Here is a 22,821-nt window from a genome sequence, read left to right on the forward strand (position 1 = left end):
CCTCAGCTTGCAGCAATTCCAGTTCCTTTTCAAAGGCAATTTCCAGATTAAAAAGTAATCGCAGACAATGCCGGAGCAGACTGGAGGGCAGGGCCAAGCATTCCAAGCTCTCGTGGTGCTTAATCTCCGAGGCAGAGACAGGCAAATCAGCACCGAACTGGGAGTATCTGCCCCAACATCTCCTGGGAAATAAACGCTGGTTGGAGACTTCTGAAGAGCAGAAGTCTTCAAAGTTCCCCAAACATTTCCCTGGACCACTCAGACATGCAAATGGGGGACGATCAGCAAATGGGCAGGGAAGGACTCTTTGAACATGACCAGGGGTTCAAAGGGGTGGCCAAGATTCCTGATGGATTCCACAAAACTTCCCCACCAGCTCCAATCCTTCCACCTTGTCCTTGAAATACAAATGAGAATTTGCATCAACTCAGTCACTGGGTGTCCCCAGTTTGGGATGACCCAAAATGATGACACGATGTCTGGAAACTCTCCTGTCCTTCAAGATTGACCAGACCTTCCCAAAGTTCTTGTTGCATGCACAGAAATGTTAAAAAAATTGGTTGTCCAGAGAAGCTGTGGCTGCCCCATCCCTGGAAGTGTCCAAGGCCAGGTTGGACAGGGCTTGGAACACCCTGGGATAGTGGAAGGTGTCCCTGCCCATGGTTTAGATTATTTTTAAGGCCCCTTCCCACCCAAACAATTCCATGATTCCCTGACTTTCCTTTATAACGATAATTATCTATCAATTCCAAGACCAGCTTGTGGTTTGAAAGCCAACTCATCCAAAGCTACAGAGAAGATAAAAAGAGCCCAAATTCCATTTCTGAAGGTGATCCTAAGTCCAGCTTGTCTGGATGGCTCCATCTTCTCCTCCCAGGAGCTGAGAGCTTTTGGGATGCTGCTCCTGGGAAGATTACAAGGAGCAGCGATCTGAAATCTCCTGGACACTTATCACGGCTGGCATTGCACACTCAGGACTCCAATTAAAACTCGCTACCACACCAGGGGCTGCTCCCAGGTGTGTGTCCAAAATGCCAGAAGTCCTAAACAAATGGGATTTTGACTCACCCCCACTTTGGGAGGTAGAGTTGGCACGATGGAGCCAGGAATATTTAATGGATGCAAAGCAGGGAGATGAAAGCGGCCTCACGGGTCGTGGGTTTCATCCGCGGCCAGGAAAAACCATCATGAACATAAACAGTAAACAAACCAATTTCCCTGCTGGGAACCCGGCCAAATGCAAAGCAAACCCACAGCTTCTGCGGGGACTGGGTAATAAAAGGTGCAGGAATGTCTGGGATCCTCCAGGCAGCCCCAGAAAGCCATAAAAGCTCTGGAGAGCCCTCCTGCCTCTTCCCTTCTCCCCATAAACCCAGGAGATGCTGCAGCTCTGGCCTCAGCTCCACAGAATTTGGTGCTGAAAGGGATTTTTGCTGACAAAAAATATTTCTGAAAAAATAATGGCATTTTTTATTTCTGTAGGACCAAGACGTTCAGGAGAAATACTTCCCTGTGGAAAACATTCTAACAGGATATTCCCACTCCTTTTCTGCAGCAGTGAATAAATCACTTTCTAAGTGACTGCAAACCCATCCAGATTTCCCTCAGAATTGTGCTTTACTGGTTGCCACACCAGGTTTTAACCCAAAAGGTGATTTGGGACAGGAATGAAGGGGGAACTGGTGCTTGAGGGTCATATTTTATTCTGATGTGATTTCTGAATGTTTGGAGGAAATATCCCAAATTTGATGGGAGTTTTTTTGCAATCTGGGAAGGGATTTGGTTCAATTAATGAGAAGGGAGTTGCAAGGGTAAGGAAATTAATTTTGTTATGAGAAATATCCACCTGAACCTGTCCAAGGCACCTTCTCAGCAGTGCCTCAGTCACAGCACTTTGGAGCCATTGGACTTCTTAGAATTCATCACCTTTGATCAGGGAATAGCTTCAGTTGAGATGGCAAAAAATATTAAATTAAACATTTAATCCAGACCAAGCTCGTCCTGTAATAGAACATCAAACTGACAGCTTTCCACTGTCTTCTGGTGTTTATTAAAAAAACCACCTGCTTAAAATTATTAATTCTTTCATTTACCTCCTTTAATTTCATTCTGCTAATGACTGCAGTTGGCAGAAGCTCAGCAGCATCTTTAATTACAGTTCAGCCTCATTCTGGACAGGCAGACAAAGACTCCAAGTGAGACTTTTCAGAGATATCAGACATTTTAAGGGGTGACAGGAGGTTGAGTCACCCAGAGCCCTCAGGGGAAGCTTTCCAAACCTTCTTCCTTCAGGGTGTCTAAACCACACCTTAGTCCCAATCCAGGAGGAGCAAAGCCACGCCTGATAAAGCTCAGCTCTGTTTTAAGAAACCCTAAGAGAGGATTGGAACTAAAAATTCTTTAAATTTAAGTCCTTTAATCTCCCTGTCCCAGACTTGCTTCCCAACCCAGCAAATTCCAAAGGGAGAAACACTCCCCATCCTTCTGCGCCTCACCAGGGGCTGAGCTCAGCTGCCAGGAGATGCTGCACCCCAAAAAGGATGCCCCAATTGCTGCTTCTCTCCCTCTACAATTCCCTTAGGAATCTCAGCTGAGCGCCCTTCTTTTAAAACATTTTTCCAGAGTATCGCATCTTTAAAAATTCCCTGTTTATGTCCCAGCAGGAGGCACCCATTGCAGAGTCCCTTTCTGCCTTTAGGCTTGGTTTTAAAAGTTTTCCACCACTGGAATCGGACTCGTTCTCCTTTGAAATTATTTGCGTGGTGTTTTCTGGAAGTGGGGACTTCCAAAGGCACTGGAAAAGGGGCTGGGAGAGCAAAGAAGGCCAGGCAGACTCGGAGGGTGATGCAACACGAATTTAATGGGTTGAGGAAGGGAAGGAAGCAACGAAAAAGTCAGCAGTACATTTCCATGGTTCAGTAAGGACAGAACCCACTCAGACACACTCAGCGAGCGGAAATCTTCCTTCTTCATCAACGAACGACCTGTGCTAATCCAGCCATGCACAACAATTGCCAACAATTAATATTTTGCCTATTATCAAATACAAAAAAAAAACCCCAACAAAACAAAAAAGCAGGACAAGACATTTGATGAGAAACACGAAGTAGAGCACAACAAAAGACAAGCAAAGGCCTGGTTTGGGGAGATGCCAAACTCCCACACCTCCTTTAACTCCAGGCTGGGGGGCATCTCACGTGGCATCCAAAAACCGCGGCCATGAGCTCAGTCCTGCTCCAGGGACGGGTCGGGGTTCAGCATTCCTGGTCTTCTCCTACTGCCTTAGCAGGGCCCATAGAAACCGCTGCGGGAGGCGTTGTAGCGCCGGTAGGGCCGGCTGTAGCCGCTGCCCAGCCCGGGGTAGCCAAAGCCCCCAAAACCCCCAAAGCCCAAGGAGCTGCCCCCGGAGTTGATGGGGACTCCCCCGGCACTCAGAGCGCTCCCAACGGCCACGGACGCTGAGGATCCCACGGTGGTGTTCTGGGGGAAGGAGCTGAGGATGGGCCCGGGCAGGGTCACCACCACGGGCGAGGGCTGGATGACCACGGTGGAGTCCTGGCACTGCCGGACACAGGGCTCGTTGCAGCTGTTGGCCAGCGGCGTGGGGCCACAGGAGGTTGGGGCACAGAGGTCGTAGCAGGACATGGCTGTGGCCACAGGGAATTCTGGAATACAGGAGCTGAGTTACACCCACGTTTATCAGCAGCTTTCCAGGGGTTCTTTCGGGGTTGGGAATTGGGAAGGAAATTGGATTTTTAATGCTGTTGGTGTTCTGGCCTTAGGTGAATTCTCTTCTTGGGCTGCGGTGGGACGCGGTCACGCGACTGAACAGGCCCAAGGATTCACTGCTGATATTAAAGTGCAGCTTCACAACCTTAAAACTGCCTTGGATCCCCAAACTGAATAAATAACCCTTTAATAAATAACCCATTTAATAAATAACCCATAGCCATTTAGCTAACGTGGCTAATTAATGATTTTTATAACTCGCCACCAACACAAAACTCCTTCTCTGCTATAAAACCCCTTCCTCCCTCTGAGAAGAAATTGCAGCAAGAAGAGTGAGGGAAAAGCTACAAAATCAAGGCTTTAGAAAGAGAATAAAAGGTTCAAACTCACCTTACTCACAAAGGCAAAGGAGGGCAGAGAAGTGGCTGGGAGAGCCAGGAGTTGCTCAGGTTTTTATACCGAGTTTTGAGTTGCCCAACAACTTGGGCCACTCTTTGTGCAAGAAGTGATTTATGGGCCACGACTGATTACAGGGTTTTTTGCCTCAGTATTTGTGTTTTTTACTACTTCGCTTCCTTATCTTGTGGTTTGTCTATCTGACCACAGGGTGCTTTCATCTTAAAATATTCCAGGCTGGGTTCGTTTCTGGGAACACTGCAGGGATTAATTCAGCGGGATTTATTCAGCCTTCAAACCCCTTTGGGATCTGCTTGGTGTCATTAAAGGAGATTAGGCCTCATTTGCATAATGCAGCACCCTCCTCTGCAAGGTAAATCCTGGGGGAATTCATGGAGAATTGCAGGTTTTGGAAGGCAAGCCATGAGTGTTTCCAGCTGTTTTCCACAGGATCCATGAGGTTAGAGACCTCCAGGACCATTGAGTCCGAGGTGTTCCCAACGCCAACCTGGTCACCAGCCCAAGGTCTGCTCACTCCTTGGACACCTCTGGGTGTGGAGAGGCTCTCCGGGAATGGAAGAAGGAATTTTTCCATGGAAGAAGGAATTTTTTCATGGAAGAGGCTGCCCAGGGAGGTTTGGAGTCCCCATCCCTGGAGGTGTCCCAGGAATGAGGGGACATCAAGGGATCAATCACAGGTTGGGATTGGTAATCCCGGAGCTCTTTTCCAACCCCAAATCCACGAGCAGTCCTGGATGCAGGGATTAACCCCGAGGTTCTCTGCTGGCACATCCACTCCTGAGACATGCAAATCACATTTAAATTAGGGCTGTCTCTGTGGGGATCCCCTGGGAACAGAAACTCGTTTGGCTTGGGCAGAGCTTCCTGAGGACTTCAAAGTTTATCAGCAGCTTTATTGGAGTGCCACCATGCAAATGTCCCATCCTGGGCACATTTCAGATCCCTGACCTAGATCTGAATTCTTGTATTTTATTTAGTAAGATGTTACAAAGATTTGGGGGTGCAGGGCAGCAATTGGGCTGTGAAATTGATGCCATTGTTTCTATCTGCAGGAATTACAGCTGCTTTATTTTAAATCAAAAAGGAAAAGTTCAAGGTTCGGCTCAAGCCATCTCATATTTCAGGAGGATTCTCAAAAAAATTCCTTGTCTGTTTTTACCTGAGCTTTCCTCACTATTTCTCAATATTTTAATGAATTAGCAGCTATTTAAAAATATTTCCTATTATTCTTAATATTTCTAGAAGTTAGTTGAGGAATTAACTTGCATAATGTCATCCACAGTTTCTTTTCATCTTCTAAAAAATTTTCTTCATTCTTTTTATTCCTCCTTCATCCAAACTTTGCTTGGAAAACATAAAGCACGTTTCAAATCCAGCTGTGAATTTAAAAACAGATCTGGCAACATTTCAAATTTCTTTGGAGACATCCTTGTAAGCAATTACAATAAATATTGTTCCAACTAAAGCCTTTATTTTATTGTACTCTCAGAACGACTTAATGGCCTGATTTTGAAATGAATTAAAGTGAGCAAATTAAGAGTTCACAGATTTTTGTCATCAAGGCCAGACCTAAATATTCAGATTATAATTAAGACTTTTTGCATAATGTGAGAACATCCTCTTGAGACACCTGTGAGTGACTGAACGTCTGAAAAAAGAGATCTTTAATCAAAATGGAACTGGGAGGTTACTCACAGTCATCCCTGGGTAAAGTCTCCGGGCACAGAGGTGACCCCAAAATCCACGGAGAAGCAGAGGGAATTTCCCTGGCAAGTGCAGCATCTGCAATTCATTTTGAATTGTAATTAATTAGCTCATTATGAAGAATTAGTTCCTCAAAGACTTGGAGCCTCTTGTAAAATTCTTGCAGCTCCTGAGTTTCCTCCTGTGCTGAGTTTTGCTTTTCTCCCAGTAATTCTGGACCGAGATGGTGAGGACTTCATGGAACCATTTGAGGTTCCCACCATAACCCAGGTCAGTTCCAGAACTGGACACGATTCTAGAGCTGGACACTATTCTAGAGCTGGACACGATTCCAGAACTGGACACAGTTCTAGAACTGGACATTATTCCAGAGTTGGACACAGTTCTGGAACTGGACATGATTCCAGAATTGGACAAAATTCCAGAGCTGGACACAGTTCTAGAACTGTGGACACCATTCCAGAACTGAACATAATTCCAGAATTGGACACGATTCCAGAACTGGACACTATTCCAGAACTGGACATGATTCCAAAGCCGGACAGAATTCCAGGTGGAACCTCCCCAGAGTGGAGCAGAGGTGCAGAATCCCCTCCCTGGATTCTTGGGGCTGCCCCAACGTGGATTTGGGACTTTGCCCTTTGGCTTGGCCCAGTCCCACCTCTCCAGCTCATCCAGATTGCCCTGGATTGGGAATTGTTTGAAATCCAAGGTGTTCCTGTGGTTTAAGGTGTTTAATTCAGCCCCTCTGGCCACATCTGCCTGGAATTCGGAGGTTTTGCAACCACCCCCTGTTCCTGGCTGGAATGTGCTGCCCAACCCAGGCAGAAGAAGCTGTGGATGTGTGATCTGAGATGGTTTTTGGGGTAGACAGAGTCTGCGACCTCACCTCTCCTCAAAGAACCCCCCTGAAGGCACAGGGAGATGTGAAATCCTCCATTTTCACACCCAACTGGAGCTCATTTCCTTGTTAATTTTATTCAGATTCTGTCACGAAACAACTTTAAAATCACTCAGGTTTGGGGTTTGCTTTGGCATCTTACTCTGGGCTAATAAACTCACACAATTTCTGTTATGATTTCTGGTTTTGTCCAAAAATTAATGTCACTCACTCCTGGATGGATCTGCAGAGAATTCCTGCAGGGAGCTGGGGTAGTGTGGAATTCCCAGCTGGAATTCTGCTGGGAACAGCAGAAAAGAGCTCCAGAAATTAATTCACACTCGAGGGGAGAAATTATTTATTCACCAGAACCTCTGCAAAACAACACACCCAAAACGGGAGGGTTTTGTTTGTTTTTCAGACCTGTTTTTCGCAAGCTTTCAAATGCAGATTTTAATTACATTTCAAATTGGATGAGTGTAATTAGTGCTGCCCTGGGTTCCAGCTCCACCTTCCTCACAGAACAAGGTTTGGTGCCACCCAGGCTGGTGAATTTGGGGTTCTGATCCATCCTCTGGGAGCCAGGATTTGACAGTATTAATTGTGATAAACCCCATGCACAAAGTGGGTTTTTTCCATCTAAGCCCCCTCTCTGTCATTCCAGACCCACCCCTCTTGTCCTGTCACTCCCTGCCCTTGTGCCCTTGCCAAGGTCCCTCTCCAAGCCACAGCCAACCCAAACACCCACAATCCTGCATTTCTCTACCCAAACATGAATTTTAATATCATTTCCATGCCTGAGCCACCCCCATTCCTGCCCGAAATCCCAGGATGTGCAGCAATTTTCACAACAAATTAAACACGAAGTTGGATGTTGGAGATTAATTCAAATTTTGGGGGTTAGAGGCTGTGTGCTGTCAGGAGAAGCTGCACCCATCTCTTCATCCCATTTATCACAGCTCGATTTGTCCCTGCTGGAAATTCCTGCATGGAAAGGATGCAAAATTTGGGATGGGGAAAACTCAGCAAAAGATAGGAATTAACTCCAAATGAGGAGGCTTTGTACAAAGACTGGGCTTGGACTTCAGAGGAATAAAGGACTTCAAAGTTGCCATTTCTCACTAATGGCTCAAATATGCAAAGTTTTGGCTCCCCGAGGTTGTGGGGGATCTGGGCGCCTGCATCCCCTGGGTAAAAACTTCAGTTGAAATTGGTGAGTCAGGAAAACTCAAAGAACTTCACCTAATTCAAGGTAAACACCTTCAAAAACTTTCATTATTTTATTAAAATTTTCAAGCATGTATATTTAAAAAAATAAAACTAAGATGAATCTTCATCTCCTTTAAATCCTTTAACTCCTCCAATTTTCTCCACATGAAGATTCTCTTCTCTTTTGGAGTCTGTTCTACAAAAAGGTTTTTCTACAAAAGGAGAAAAGGAGAAAAAGGAGAGTCTTTCTCCTCCCTCTCCACAAACTCTCCGCAACCCAACAGCCCAGAATCTTTTTCGATATGTTACAAAATCCATTCCTTGTAGTAGGGATCTTTTCCAAGGAAAATTCGCTTCCTTTTTATGGGTAAAACTGAGATAGCCCAGGAATGCTTCTTCCTCCTCATCCTCCCCTCCAGGCACAGAAACTTCTGCTCTTGGAGGGGAGATCCCATTTTGGGAACGGCCTCATTAACAGCCTGGCAGGGATTCCAGCTCCCTAATTAATCCCCGGAGTTCATCCAAGAGGTTTGGAGCCCTTGGATGGAGAACCAGGACACACCAACCCTGGCTCGTTGGAGTTTGGCACTCCCCACACTCAATTAACTCCTTTGGAGCTCCCGGGACAGGTGAGGCACCAAAGACTTGACAAATTACTGCGTGAATTGAAATTTGTTGTGTTGTGTTGGCTCCAGAGCCCTGGGTGTGATGGAACAAAGGGTTGAAATGAATGCCGGGTCCCAGAGATGAAAGAAGCTCTTTGAGTGAGGTTTTTCATCTCATGCCAGGCTGGGACATAAACCATGAGCAGTTTAACTCCTGGGGACAGCTCAACCTGCTGCAGACATTATTTGTATAACTGGTTTATTGGAATGCCCCAAACCTTCCCAACAAGAGAATTTCTTCCCCTTTTTCCCCCCCATAATGGACTGGTTTAGTGCCTTTGGTGGCTGTTGTAAATCTAAATCAGATCCTGGAGGTGCTCGGAGTTCTCCACACTCTGAGCTGAAGATTCTGCACATTCCCAATCTTCCCAACTCCCCCAGACTATTGCTGATCTACTCAGTGATAAATTTCACCTAAAAAGATGAAACTGAATAAGTTTCAAATAAGAACAGGAGGGGAGGAAAAAAACCATCAGGAGACTCAGGAGATTATGATAAAAGCATCATTTTATTAATCCCAACAAGAGCATTAAAGCCCTGCAAAGCACCAGGGGTTGGTGTGGGGGGAAAGGCTCAGCTTAGGGGGACATGTTCCCAAGGCAGAGCTCTTCTTCCAGCCCACCCTGAGAACCACGTCCCGCCTCCAACCTAAATTTAAAACTTTACACCAGGTAGTAGCAAATACACCGAGCAACAGAGCTACAGAGAGGACCAGAAACACCCAGGAGTACAACAGGAGCAGTGGCCTCATTCCAGGGTCTGATGGACTCTGTTCAGGTGGAGCTGTGGGGATCTGACCCCACTTTGGACACCGTGAGCTCAGTCCTGCTCCAGGGACAGGTCGGGGTTCAGCATTCCTGGTCTTCTCCTCCCTCCTTAGCAGGGCCCATAGAAGCTGCTGCGGGAGGCGTTGTAGCGCCGGTAGGGCCGGCTGTAGCCACTGCCCAGCCCAGCAACTGAGCCAAAACCCCCAAAACCCAAGAAGCTGCCCCCGGAGTTGATGGGGACGCCCTCAGCGCTCAGAGCGCTCCCAACGGCCGCAGACGCCGAGGATCCCACGGTGGTGTTCTGGGGGAAGGAGCTGAGGATGGGCCCGGGCAGGGTGACCACCACGGGCGAGGGCTGGATGACCACGGTGGAGTCCTGGCACTGCCGGACACAGGGCTCATTGCAGCTGTTGGCCAGCGGCGTGGGGCCGCAGGACGTGGGGGGACATCGCTCGTAGCAGGACATGGCTGGGGATGAGGTCTGGAATAGAGGAGAACACCTGAGGGCAAGGCAGGAGCTGTGTCATACCTGCATTTCCTCAACTAAATTCATTTACTCGTTTTAGTCCAGCTATCAGGACAGAAACTTTCAAAGGATCCATGTCACACCTGCATTTCCTCAGCTCAGCTCATTTACTCATTTTAGTTCAGTTATCGGGACAGCGACTTTCCAAGGAGCCTTTTAGGAACTGAGCCAGGAGCTGAGGAGGAAACCAAACTCTTAAATAGAGACAGAGGCTGAAATGTCCTCTGGGCTGTCAGTGATCCTGGCAAGAACTGGCAGCAGAACAAAAGAAACAAACCTGTGTCATTAATTTAATTGTAGGATTTTGATTGCATGTCTGGAGAGACCCAGATCTGCGCACCCAGAGCATTGGGGGAGCTGCAATTAGGAGTGAAACCCAACCACAAATGTACCTGTGGAGAGAGGTCCACGGGCAGCTGGAAAAATGAAAGGGAGGATTCGTTTCAAGGCTCCAACTTTGCCTACAAAGAGGTACAAATTTCAATGACAAATTTCAGTGTCATTAAGCAGCCTTGAAGAAGAGGTCTTTGGAATTTTTCCCAGGCAACTCGTCCATGGATGTGAGAAAAAGCAGGAATTCCATGGGTTCTATCTGCACCACAGCAATAAAACCAAAATTCCCCGATTTCTGAGGGGTGCTCAGCTTTGCTCTGTTTTTTCCCCTTCTTTCCCTTCCACCCCACAATCCCTGATCCCACTCCCCAATATTCCAGGAGATGTCTTTGTACTCTGGAATGAAATTTCCACACTTGGCCACCCAGCTGACATTCCAGGATGGAAAAGACACCCTCCAAGATATAAAATGCTGCTGAAATACAACTGAGCTCCTGGATTTTCTGTTTTAATAAATAGTTGGAGTTTAAAAGGATCTTTAAAGATCCCAGAGTTCCAACACCTTGCAGAGTTATTCCACCCATTCGTTAATCTTTATTAGTTCTAATATTTTCTATGTCATTTAACATGTCTGAAATTACACGTTTGTATAAATTTCTATCACCAATTCAAGGATCTCTGTAGCCAAGTTGGGACTCCAGAAATTCCACAATTCCTACATCAAACCACAACTTTTTAAGCAGAAAAAGTCTCATCCCCCCAAAAAAGAATCCAGCAAGCAGCAGAACACTGTGAGGGAAAAAATAAACAGATTATGAAAAGGCAAGAACTCAACAAACAGAGAAAGAGAAGTGGATTTGAACTAACCTTGCTCACAAAAGAGGAAAGAGAAGTGGTAGGAAGGAGTTGGGCTGAGTTGGTTTTTATACCTCAGCCCTGATGGCCTGGGGACCACAGACAGCCTTTGTACCTGGAATTAATTCCCAACAAGTATGTCCTGAATGTCAAATGTTCCACCTGATTAAATGTTCTTTTCCTCACTGCTTATTTACTTTGTTTTTATTTCCTCCTTATCTTCTGACAGACAGATTCCGTCCCGCAGGTTTCTCTCATCTCGGGAATTAGGGACCAAATTTATTCCAGGGCCACCTTTCAGTCACAACAAAATCCAGACTCTGGCGTATGTTTGACTTTAGTCATAAAGAAAAATACTAAGAATGTCTATAATACATAATTCATCATTCCAAGGTGTTCTTTTATTAAGGATATGAGTGTAAATCCCTAATAAATTCCTGTCTCCAGCGATGCTCACCAGGCTCTGCCTCCAGCCCAGCGTCAGAACAATCTCAATTCTGGGTTTGGGCAAGGCCCTGCCTCAAGAGCACATCCAGCCCAGAAATCTCACAGAAGGAAGGAAGTGTCAGAATTGTGGAATTCAGAGACAAATTACCACTTTATCACATCGATTTCAGATGGTTTTATGGCGCTAAATCTGGGTAATGCAGTTTGAGGCACAGCTGGAAGAACAAGGGGACATTTAATCCTGATTTATCAGTTCTTTTACAAAGGGGACCTCCAAACCCCTCCTGTTCCCCCTCAGCTCACAAAAACACAGTCAGAATCATGGAATCATGGAATGGTTTGGGTGTGAAGGGACCTCAAAGTTCATCCTGTGCCAATCCGTTTGCAGGGACACCTCCCATGATCCCAGGTTCCTCCAAGCCTCGTCCAACCTGTCCTGGGACCCTTCCAGAGGTGGGGAATCCATGGAACCACCTGTGCCAGGGGCTCACCACACCCACAGGGAAGAATTCCTTCCCAAATCCAACCTAAATTTCCCCTCTTTCAGTTTTACCCATTTTCCCCCTTGTCCTGTCACTCCAGACCCTTTCTTGTTTCTTGTTGGCTCCTTCAGGTCCTAGAAGGCCACAATGAGGTCACCCCGAAGCTTCTCCAAGCTTGGAAAGGTCCTCAGAGGTTTTTTTTTTTTGAGATGTGAACATTTTAATTGACAATTATTTGTAAGTGGGTCAGACTGGGAATGGCACACAAAGAGTTTTGGCTCCTCTTGGATTTGATCTCAAATCCCAAGGCAGCCACAAGTGAACAAATTGCTAAGGAGCTGGAAAAAAATTGTCTTTATTAGACTGTGCTTGAAGTAATTTCATGTTGACATTATTAGAGTCTGTCTAAAAGTACCAGAAATTAAAAGTACCCATAAATTGAGAAGATGAAAGAATTTTTTAATGGGTGGATGATGCTTCTCACGCAATGCCAGCCTAAACATAGACTGGGAAACAAAAGCAGGACAATTCCTTTATCAGGACAAGGTTCCACTTGCAAAAATATGTGTGGGAACTACTTAATGCAAAAAAAAAAAAAAAAAAGATGCTTCAAAAACCCCATAAAGTCAAAAATATCTATGGAGTTATCGCACCTGTTTTTCCACCTCAACATCCATGGGGGACATGGCTTCCAAACCACATTCACATTCTTCAGAAATTGTTTATCCGGTGATTTCAGTCATTGCAGGCGATGGATCAGACCCTTAAATGTACAAAATTCAGCTTGAAATTGAACTGAGCAACTCCATTTAATAAAAACTTCAATGTCCTGCACAACCCCCCTGCTGTACTGGGCTGAGGAAGGTTCTGGAAGGCGACTTTTTCCCTTTTTTTCCCTTTAGGTCAGGAAGGGGAAATTTTGGGGTTTATTTCCCAGATTATTCACTCTCCCAAATTCACTTTCTCCACTCCTTGTGCTCTGCGTCCATTTGCATCGAGCGATTAATAGATAAAATAGACTGAATAGATAAAATCGATTGCATAGATTAAATAGATTACATAGTCTGTTGATGGTAGGTACAGAATACAAATCCCTTACATATGTTTCAATAAAAACAGATTTAAACTGGCTTTTAAATCTGTTTTTATTGAAACATATGTAAGGGATCTGAAAAATACTTTTTAATTGATATTGCATCAATTTCACACCATAATAAAATTGTGATAGCACAGAAACCTTATGTGTAACATTTTTATCAGCAAGTGCTGTATCTGGGGTGTCACTTAAGCTGACCACAAGGTCATTTTTATATTAAAAAAAACTAGAAAAATCAGTCTGATCATAAATACAACTGCAACAGTTCTGCTGCGCGGAACGCTGCCGCCCTTGGGTTCCTCGCGGATCCCAGGGAACAACTCATCCCACCAGTCCCTCTGATTAATTGTTTGGAAAATTTGCCCATGGAAACCTCTTTTCCAGCCCAGGCTCCACTCAGTCTGGGACATTTTCATTCCTAGCTTTCGTTTTTTGGCATTTCTGCCTCAAGCCGCAGGCAGAAAGGGGCCCCAGCGGAATTCCTCTGCTTCCCATGACCAGGGAATGGCTGGAGCAGTGCCAGGGAGGTTTGGGCTGGATTTTTCTGGAAAATTCTTCCCCCCAAGGGTGCTGGGTGCTGCCCAGGCTCCCCAGGGACCGGGCATGGCCCCAGGGCTGATCCAGGAGCATTTGGGATGTTAGGGTTTTGGGATTTTGTTTAGAGTGAAGGACCAGGAGATAGATTGGATGACCCTTGATGGTTTCTTCCACTGAGGATATTTTAGGATTCTATTCCATCTTTTTGCTGATCTCTTCTCCTCCTAAATTTGTAAGTTTGCAAGTAAATAATTTTTATTAAACTTTAAACAAAGCACAAAACTTTTGAATATAAAACCCCACCTCTTTTGCCTGTGCTGTGGGGATCTGGACTGGCTCCACACTTGAATGTCAGGAGCCTTCCCCCGAGCTCCTCAAATATTTATATCTCAGCTCCAGGATGTTTTAATTTTCAAATAGATTTTATTTCATGGCTTTATTTTTCTTGGATTATTTTGGTTGCCACAATGGCAAGTGTTGCTTCTGCCATATTAATATTCATTCAGATTCTCAAGAGTTTCAAAGCTCCCAAATAGGGAACAAGATCTAAAATCTCTCAAGCTTAAACACCACAGTTACGCTTTTAAATATCCACAGAGGTGAGATGAAAAAATTGGGGGAAAATATCCTAGAAAGAGAAATAGATTTGAGAACCTGTTTAGTACTTTTCAAGAGTGTAAAAACCAATGAAGTTATTTTTATCAGATAAGTTGTGGTGACTTTTGGATGCACATTTTCCTCTGTGAAATCCTTGCATGGATTTGCACATAATTCTGCCCCAAGGGGAGGTAAAAAGGAGAGAAAAACCACAATGAAACTCAAAATCAGATGCAACATCAGTTTAATGATAGACAAGTAGCATTCAGCGAAAACAAAGGGAAAATATATATTTATGAAGGGAAAAGAAACCATTCCAACTGAGAGACAGAAAGCAAGACTCCACCTCTCCTTAATTCCTAAAAAAAACCCTCCACTGACTGCTGGCAATCACAGCATCAAACCGCCATGAAATGCAAAATAAGAGACAAGGAAACTCATTCATAAGCAGGATTTTCAAGGCAGAAACAGGCTGGCCACGAGACCAGACAGCACCTCCCTCCTTCCCTTCTTGGCAGGAGGGCTGGAGAGGACCAAAGCCTCTGGAAAGGCTGGCCAGCAGCTCCAGGGGACACTTGGCCTGGCGAGGCACTCGCTGGACGCGCGGCCCGGCTCTAGCAGGGCAGGCACCTGCGGCCGCAGTAGCGGCCACCGAGGCCGGAGAGCCCCGAGAGCCCAAAGCCCCCCGAGTTGATGGGCACTCCCTCCTCACTCAGGATGCTGCCCACGGCGGCGGAGGTGGAGGATCCCACGGCGGTGTTCTGGGGGAAGGAGCTGAGGATGGGCCCGGGCAGGGTGACCACCACGGGCGAGGGCTGGATCACCACGCGGGAGTCCTGGCACTGCCTCACACAGGGCTCGTTGCAGCTGTTGGCCAGCGGGGTGGGGCCGCAGGGCCGGCACAGGTCGTAGCAGGACATGGCTGGGGCTGCAGGAGAACCTGGAGAAGGCAGGGAAAAAACCCGTGGGGAGTGAGGAACACAGGGAGATGGTGCTCGCAGGAGGAAACACAGCCTGGGCAGAAGGGACAGCCTGGAGAGGGAGCAAGGGAGGAACCCAACAGCCCTGAGCCCAGAGAGTTCCCTGCAAAGAAATCCCAACATCTCTCACCTTTCCCCAGCAAAATACGACCACAAAAACCTGGTGAGAGCAGGATCAAGGAGAAAGACTCTCAGAGAGCACTATGGAGAGGCAAAGATTCCATTGAGGGCCAAGGCAGAAGAGAGAAGAGAAAGAAGAGAGAGAAGAGAAGAGAAGAGAAGAGAAGAGAAGAGAAGAGAAGAGAAGAGAAGAGAAGAGAAGAGAAGAGAAGAGAAGAGAAGAGAAGAGAAGAGAAGAGAAGAGAAGAGAAGAGAAGAGAAGAGAAGAGAAGAGAATGAGAATAGTGAGGCAAAGGCCCTCGCAGCTCACTTGTGTCGCCGAGGAGGAGAAGACAGGTGAAGTGGATGAGGGATCCTCACTTGCTCTGCCTTTTATACTGTCCCACACAGCCCAGGGCCCACGGGCACCCTCAGCACATGGAACGTGTTTCCCAAGCTCATCCTGCATGCAAAACATCCTCATTAGAGAAATGGGGACACTGCAATGCTGCTTTTTCATTTCCCTGTGCAGGACATGCCCAGTCAGCCTCCCAGGCTCCTTTCAAGTGCCAGGATTAGAGGCCAAAATGTGTCTGGGGGCAGTGCCACGTCAGCAGGGCCAGGTGATGCAGCCGGTGCTGAGGAGTGTCCAACATCCCAAATAATTTCAGCCCTTTGCCCTCCAGGGCAGGACTTTAAAGTGTTTCCTGATGATGGGGCCAGGCTCCTCAGGGCCCTGAGGCTTCACCCTGGCCATTGCCCTGCGAGGGTCAGCTCTGTCCCTCATCTCTGTCCATCGCTGATCTGGCCTTGGCAGGGGTGGCCCAGGGGGGGTTTGGACTCACCATCCCTGGAGGTGTCCAAGGGGAAACATGGCATTCTGTGCTTTGGGCTCTGTGACAAAGTGGGGATGGATCTCAGGTAGGATTCGATGTTCTGGGAGAGCTTTTCCAATCCCTGTAATCCCTTCATGTGAGGGACAAGCCCCGTGGTGCCAATGTCCAGCAGAGGACATGGTGCTGCCTTGGCACTTGAAAGTCCTGCCCTGGAGGGCACCAGATGGTCAGTGGGACTCTTCTCAGCCCTGGCTGCATCTCCCATCCCTGCTGACAAATCATTTTCCCTGGAAATATTTTGGCCTCTAATCCTGGCACTTGAAAGGAGCCTGGGAGGCCGACTGGGCACGTCCTGCACAGGGAAATGAAAAGGCAGCGTTGCAGGGCAAAAATAAAAACACTAATTTTTGTAATTGGGATGTTTTGCATGCGAGATGAGCTTGGTAAACACATTCCCTGTGCAAAGACTGTCCCTGTGCCTGGGGCTGTGTGGGACAGTATAAAAGGCAGAGCAAGTGCAGGATCCCTCATCCACTTCTCCTGCCTTCTCCTCCTCGGTGACACAGGTGAGTGCTTTCCTCTCTTTCCATTTCTTTTTCTCTGTCTCTTCTGGCTCCCACGGGGACTTTGCCTCAGTTTTGTTTTGTTGGGACAGTTGGTGATCATCTCCACTCTCTGCGCTACATGCGGGGGAGGTGGGAGAAGGACTTGTCTGTGTTTTTAGGGTCCTCTTGGGGACTGCAATTCCTTGTCCTTTCTATCTCCCTCTCCAGGCTCTCCCTTCTGCCCAGACTCTGCTCTTTCTCCTGCGAGCACCATCTCCCTGTGTTCCTCACACCCCATGGGTGCTTTTCCTGCCTTCTCCAGGTTCTCCTGCAGCCCCAGCCATGTCCTGCTACGACCTGTGCCGGCCCTGCGGCCCCACCCCGCTGGCCAACAGCTGCAACGAGCCCTGTGTGAGGCAGTGCCAGGACTCCCGCGTGGTGATCCAGCCCTCGCCCGTGGTGGTCACCCTGCCCGGGCCCATCCTCAGCTCCTTCCCCCAGAACACCGCCGTGGGATCCTCCACCTCCGCCGCCGTGGGCAGCATCCTCAGCGAGTCCGGGGTCCCCATCAACTCGGGGGGCTTTGGGCTCTCGGGGCTCTCCGGCCTCGGTGGCCGCTACTGCGGCCGCAGGTGCCTGCCCTGCTAGAGCCGGGCCACACATCCAGCGAGTGCCTTGCCAGGCCAAGTGTCCCCTGGAGCTGCTGGCCAGCCTTTCCAGAGGCCTCGGGCCCCTCCTGACAAGGAGGGAGGCAAACGTGCCCACCTGAGGCTTCTGCTTGTCCTGCTTTCTCCTGCGCCTCCCCGGGCCCTGCCATGCCCTGCTCTGCTGGCCCAGGGGCTCAGCCCCAGCCCAGCCCAGCCCTGGGCTTCTGCTGCTCCCGCTGGCCCCGTGCCCAGGACAGGCAGACATGTGTCCCACTGCTGGTCATGCCTGCCTGCCCATGCCTGCTTTGGTTCTGTCTTCACACTCAATAAAGTTCACTCTGCATTAGAAATGGAGTCTCCTGGAGTTCCTTTCGTTTTGGGATCCCCAGCTAAAGCTGCTCAATGTGGGAGGTCACAAAATCAGTTTTTGGGGTTGGACTGCACTTCCAGAGGTTACGTGGCCCAACCCTTGCTCAGGTGGGACAGTCTTGAGGGAGTTGCTTTAGATGCCAATGGTTTTTCAATCCATCCAAGGATGGATGCCCCATAATAACCTCCCTGGTCCATGTTTTCCAGCACTCAGTAGAAAACGTTTCCATGGCTCGTGTCCTGTGGGAGAGATTTTACAGAGACTACTTTGAGCCAGAGAGAAGTTTGAGAGGAGGATCTGTGTTCAACCCTGAAAGAATTTCCTACCAAGGTCATTGACGCAGAAACCGAGAAAGAAACATGGAGAAATAAGAGAAACCTGCAACTGCCTGTTCCAATAAACACTTTGCTTGTCTTTCCTGACCAATGAGTAAACTTATGAGTTTTGTAAGAATGTCTAAAAACCATTCATGCTAGAATAAAACCTGGTTTGAAGCCTTCCAAAAATGGAGTGTTGCTTGGTGTTGTAACCATCTCAAGGGTAATGTCCTTCAACCAACAGAATCCCAAGGAGTTGTGACCCTTCACTTCTGCCACCACCACAGCATCCCCTGTGCCCTCCTGTCCCTCCTGGAGGGCTCAGGGCTGTAGACACAGCTCAGGACGTCACAGGAACATGGGACAACATTGTTGGAGTGTTGAGTTGTGTGGATAGTGATGCAGAAGAGGACAAGGTGCTCCTGCTTCCTCCCACATCTTCTTCTCCCTGTCATTCAGGGAATCACAGAATCGTGGAATATCCAGATTGGAAGGGACCCAGAAATCATCAAATCCAACTCCTGGCCCTGCACAGACACCCCAAAATCCCACCCTGTGCCTGAGGGTGTTGTTCAAACACAAGAAGTGACCTTCACTCCACCTGGAGCAGAAGAACGGAGGGGTGAGAGAACATTCCAGGGATGGAGGTGTCAGAGACCATTCCAGGGATGGAGGGCAGGGAATGGAGGGACCAGAGACCATTCCAGGGATGGAGAGTCCAGAGACGATTCAGGGGCAGAGGGCGGGGAATGGAGGGTCCAGAGACCATTCCAGGGAATGGAGGAGTCACAGATCATTCCAGGCATGGAGGACAGAGAATGGGGGGACCAGAGACCATTCCAGGCATGGAGGGCAGGGAATGGAGGTCTCAAAGACCATCAAGGGCAGCCCCTCAGTGCTGACCACGGGACGAGGCCAGGCCAGGTGGACCCTGCATGTCTGAGTGTGGTGACAGGATGGAAGAGGAGCCCATGATCTTGCTGTCTGCTTGCCTCCAGTGTTTTCCTCCTGACATTCCCAGACCATGAGTCCTTCTGATGTGTTTTGATGTCTCCTTGGAGAGCTCTGCAGGCTCTTTCCACTGCCTGCTGTCGAGTTTGGGTGTAGGCTCCCAGAAGGGTTGTGGAAATTTGGGGATGGAGAAGGAGCAGTGGAAAAGGGCCAACAAAGACACTTGGTGCTGGGTGGAGCTGGTGGGAGCAGAGTTAAGGTGTGTTGGAGAGGATTTTCTGCTTTTCAAACATCCTCCTGTTGTCTCGAGGATGCTGGGGGCTCTCCACGAAGGCATGAAAGGGCAGAGAGCACATGGATTTGTCTGGATGTTAAATCCCTGATTCTTCAGAGTGTCCAGGGTGGTAGGGAAGTTTACACCCAGCTCAGCTGGACTTGAGTATTTGGTTACCCAGTAGATGAGGTGACTCCTGTCACAGAAAACATATTTTAAAGTGTGGTTTGTTATTTTAGGGGTGCCAGAAAAAATGCCCTGACCATTCTGGGAGTCCTAAAGTGAGGCCCTGGAGGGCAAAGGGCCTGGAGTGCCCTGGTGAAATAAGACAGTCCCTGGCCCTGCTGACGTGGCACTGCCCCCAGACACATTTTGGCCTCTAATCCTGGCACTTGAAAGGAGCCTGGGAGGCTGACTGGGCATGTTCTGCACAGGGAAATGAAAAAGCAGCATTGCAGTGTCCCCATTTCTCTAATGAGGATGTTTTGCATGCAGGATGAGCTTGGGAAACACGTTCCATGTGCTGAGGGTGCCCGTGGGCCCTGGGCTGTGTGGGACAGTATAAAAGGCAGAGCAAGTGAGGATCCTTCATCCACTTCACCTGTCTTCTCCTCCTCGGTGACACAGGTGAGCTGCGAGGGCCTTTGCCTCCCTCTTCTCCTTCTTTTTGTCTTTGCCTTCATCACTGGCTGCTATGCAGCTCCTGCTGAGAACTTTGCCCCCAGATCCTTCTCCCAGCCTCTGCTCACTGCGAGGAGTTGGGAGAAGCTCTTGGGCTCTTTGCAGGAAGCCATGGGGATGAGGCTCCTGATCCTATCATCCTCTCTGTTCCCGGTCACTTCCCTCGGCCTCTGCTCCTTCTCCTGCTGAGGCTGTGCCTCACCTTCTGCCTGTGCCTTCTCCAGGTTCTCCTGCAGCCCCAGCCATGTCCTGCTATGACCTGTGCCGGCCCTGCGGCCCCACCCCGCTGGCCAACAGCTGCAACGAGCCCTGTGTGAGGCAGTGCCAGGACTCGCGGGTCATCATCGAGCCGTCCCCTGTGGTGGTCACCCTGCCCGGGCCCATCCTCAGCTCCTTCCCCCAGAACACCGCCGTGGGATCCTCCACCTCTGCCGCCGTGGGCAGCATCCTCAGCGAGTCCGGGGTCCCCATCAACTCGGGGGGCTTTGGGCTCTCGGGGCTCTCCGGCCTCGGTGGCCGCTACTGCGGCCGCAGGTGCCTGCCCTGCTAGAGCCGGGCCGCACATCCAGCGAGTGCCTTGCCAGGCCAAGTGTCCCCTGGAGCTGCTGGCCAGCCTTTCCAGAGGCCTCGGGCCCCTCCTGACAAAGAGGGAGGCAAACGTGCCCACCTGAGGCTTCTGCTTGTCCTGCTTTCTCCTGCGCCTCCCCGGGCCCTGCCGTGCCCTGCTCTGCTGGCCCAGGGGCTCAGCCCCAGCCCAGCCCAGCCCTGGGCTCCTGCTGCTCCCGCTGGCCCCGTGCCCAGGACAGGCAGACGTGTGTCCCACTGCTGGTCACGTCTGCCTGCCCATGCCTGCTTTGGTTCTGTCTTCACACACTCAATAAAGTTCACTCTGCATTGGAATTGGAGTCTCCTGGAGTTCCTGCCCTGCTGGGATGTGCAGCTCAAGCTGCTCCATGGGTGGGGGGCGATGCCGTCAGGGTGTTTGGGTGGTTAAAGGCCAGGGTTGGACCTTTCTCACACCTGGGCAAGGTGAGAACCTCCAAGGCAATCGCTGGAAGTGCCATAGGGCAGTGGAGGGTGTGTGGCCTTGTGTGAGTGTGCACAGGGTGACCAAGAGTGCCCTAGGGGACATCTGAGCCTGGCCGAGGTTGGGGATGTGCTGAGGTGGGTGTGTGACGAGGACATGGGACAGGGATGGGCACACAGGGACCATGATTCCTCCTCTGAGGGTGTGTGGCCTTGTGTGAGTGTGCACAGGGTGACCAGGAGTTGCCCCAGGGGACATTTGAGCCAGGCTGAGGTTGGACAACTTCCAGCTCATGAGTCAAGCCGCTGACCTGATGTTCCTGTTCCAGTTTCACCCACCTGCCCAAGGCCATGATTGTGTTTTACCGCCTACCCCTGGACCTTTACCTTCCCTCCTCCAGTCTTTCTCCCAAGTCCTGGATGCAGAGGGAGTTCCAAATGTGTTGAAGGGACATTTTTCCAACTGCCAAAGTCAACGTGATGCCCAGTTTTCTTTTCCTGCATTCTGTGGAGTGTTTCTCCCCAGGGAATGGGGTGTGCCAGGCCCTGCAGCCACCTGGTGACAGTCAAACCCCTATTTGGGGCATCAGTGTCTGAAATAAATCCATCCTGCCAAGTTCCTCTGTCTCTTTATCTGCTGTGGAAATGTCCTCCTGTCCTTGCCCGAGCCAGGAAGGGACATTGGAGCAACAGGGTCAAAATGGAACCAGGGAAGGGAGACAACACCCCCAGGACACCCCTGAGAGATTTGGGTTGGTGGGGACACCCAGGGCTTCATGGAGACCCTCAGTGAGGAAGGATGGGTGAGGGAGAAGGACAGAGGGCTGGAAATGCCTTTGTTGCGCTCAGTGTTTTGCCTCTGGAAGGCATTTAAGTGGAAATGGCGGGATGGAAACGTGGTGTGTGAGAGTTTTGAAGGAAATCTCTCTGTTAGATCTGCCCTGTCACACCTCGGGGTTTCTCCTGAATGTGTTTGTTTGGAGAAACAACTTCTATCAACCTGAGAGCTCCCTTCAACCTCCTGGTTGATGAATCTGGCTTGGACCTCTGGGATTTCAGATTTTTCTGTCACTGATGGAGCCCCAGCCTCACTGGGACAGAAGTTTTGCCCCATTTGCCCTGAGGGGTGTCATGGTGGTGCCTGGGCAGGGCTGTCACCACTCCTGGGCATACCAGCTCTGCCCTTGCCCCAGGAAATGCAGCTCAGAGCATGGAATCCTTCCTTTCCCCATCTCTGGGGACATCCTGGCCACTTGTGCTGCCCAGGCTGGGTTTGTGGGCACTGCCAGCCCTCAGCTGCTCCCTGTGTCCTGCTTGGAAACATTCCTGAGTATTTGGGACCTGATCTGGTCAGAGGCAGGGGGGAAAAAGGAGTGGAGGGATGGCCCTGAGGAATGGGAGAAGGAAGAGTTTTGAAGTCAGATGTTCTCATTAAGGAGTGTTTTCTGCAAGATAATGACCCTGACTAATATTTGTTAGGAAATAATATTTGTTGGGAAAGCAGCGTCCTTCCTTCTGGAACTGTCCTGTTCTGCTGATTGGAGACCTCCAGGCAATGCTGAAAGAGGTGAAAGGCAGGAGAAACGAGATAATTTCTTCCAAAGGCAACGTGAGATCCCAAAGAAAGTTCAAAACCAACCCATGCAGTCTCTCTGATGAATAAATGATGTCTAAGAAGGCTTGAAAAGCCTTGGAGTCACAGGGAGCAACGTCTACGGCCAGTCCCCACCACAGCCAGCCCTTTAATCCTGGGTTTATAATAAAAAAAACTTCATTTATCACTCCAAAGGCTCAGAGCTGCCTCAGGAGGGGAAGATGCTGACATCACCTGGAAATACAGCACCACTCCAC

The 22,821-nt window shown here is 49.1% G+C and overlaps 4 protein-coding genes and 1 pseudogene across 4 annotated transcripts; 2 read left to right on the forward strand and 3 right to left on the reverse strand.

Moving 5' to 3' along the window:
* Positions 1-3,282: 3,282 nt before the first annotated feature.
* LOC132085051 (feather beta keratin-like) lies at positions 3,283-3,788 on the reverse strand. Its single transcript, XM_059490404.1, has 2 exons — positions 3,773-3,788; positions 3,283-3,650 (listed from the first exon to the last, which is right to left on the reverse strand). Exon 2 carries the CDS (start codon positions 3,643-3,645, stop codon positions 3,283-3,285), a length of 363 nt encoding a protein of 120 aa, XP_059346387.1. The 5' UTR covers positions 3,646-3,650; positions 3,773-3,788.
* Positions 3,789-9,480: 5,692 nt separating this feature from the next.
* Positions 9,481-9,837, reverse strand: LOC132085031 (feather beta keratin-like). Its single transcript, XM_059490377.1, has one exon. It carries the CDS (start codon positions 9,835-9,837, stop codon positions 9,481-9,483), a length of 357 nt encoding a protein of 118 aa, XP_059346360.1.
* A 5,021-nt stretch (positions 9,838-14,858) lies between these two features.
* LOC132085056 (feather keratin 1) lies at positions 14,859-15,182 on the reverse strand. The gene has a single exon (XM_059490410.1). The coding sequence runs from the start codon at positions 15,162-15,164 to the stop codon at positions 14,859-14,861; it is 306 nt and encodes a 101-aa protein (XP_059346393.1). The 5' UTR covers positions 15,165-15,182.
* A 437-nt stretch (positions 15,183-15,619) lies between these two features.
* LOC132084793 (feather keratin 1-like) lies at positions 15,620-17,352 on the forward strand (annotated as a pseudogene).
* Positions 17,353-20,170: 2,818 nt separating this feature from the next.
* On the forward strand, positions 20,171-20,494 carry LOC132085055 (feather beta keratin-like). Its single transcript, XM_059490409.1, has one exon. The coding sequence runs from the start codon at positions 20,189-20,191 to the stop codon at positions 20,492-20,494; it is 306 nt and encodes a 101-aa protein (XP_059346392.1). The 5' UTR covers positions 20,171-20,188.
* The last annotated feature ends 2,327 nt before the right edge of the window (positions 20,495-22,821 follow it).

Source organism: Ammospiza nelsoni, chromosome 28 (assembly GCF_027579445.1).
Source record: "Ammospiza nelsoni isolate bAmmNel1 chromosome 28, bAmmNel1.pri, whole genome shotgun sequence".
Taxonomy (NCBI): domain Eukaryota; kingdom Metazoa; phylum Chordata; class Aves; order Passeriformes; family Passerellidae; genus Ammospiza; species Ammospiza nelsoni.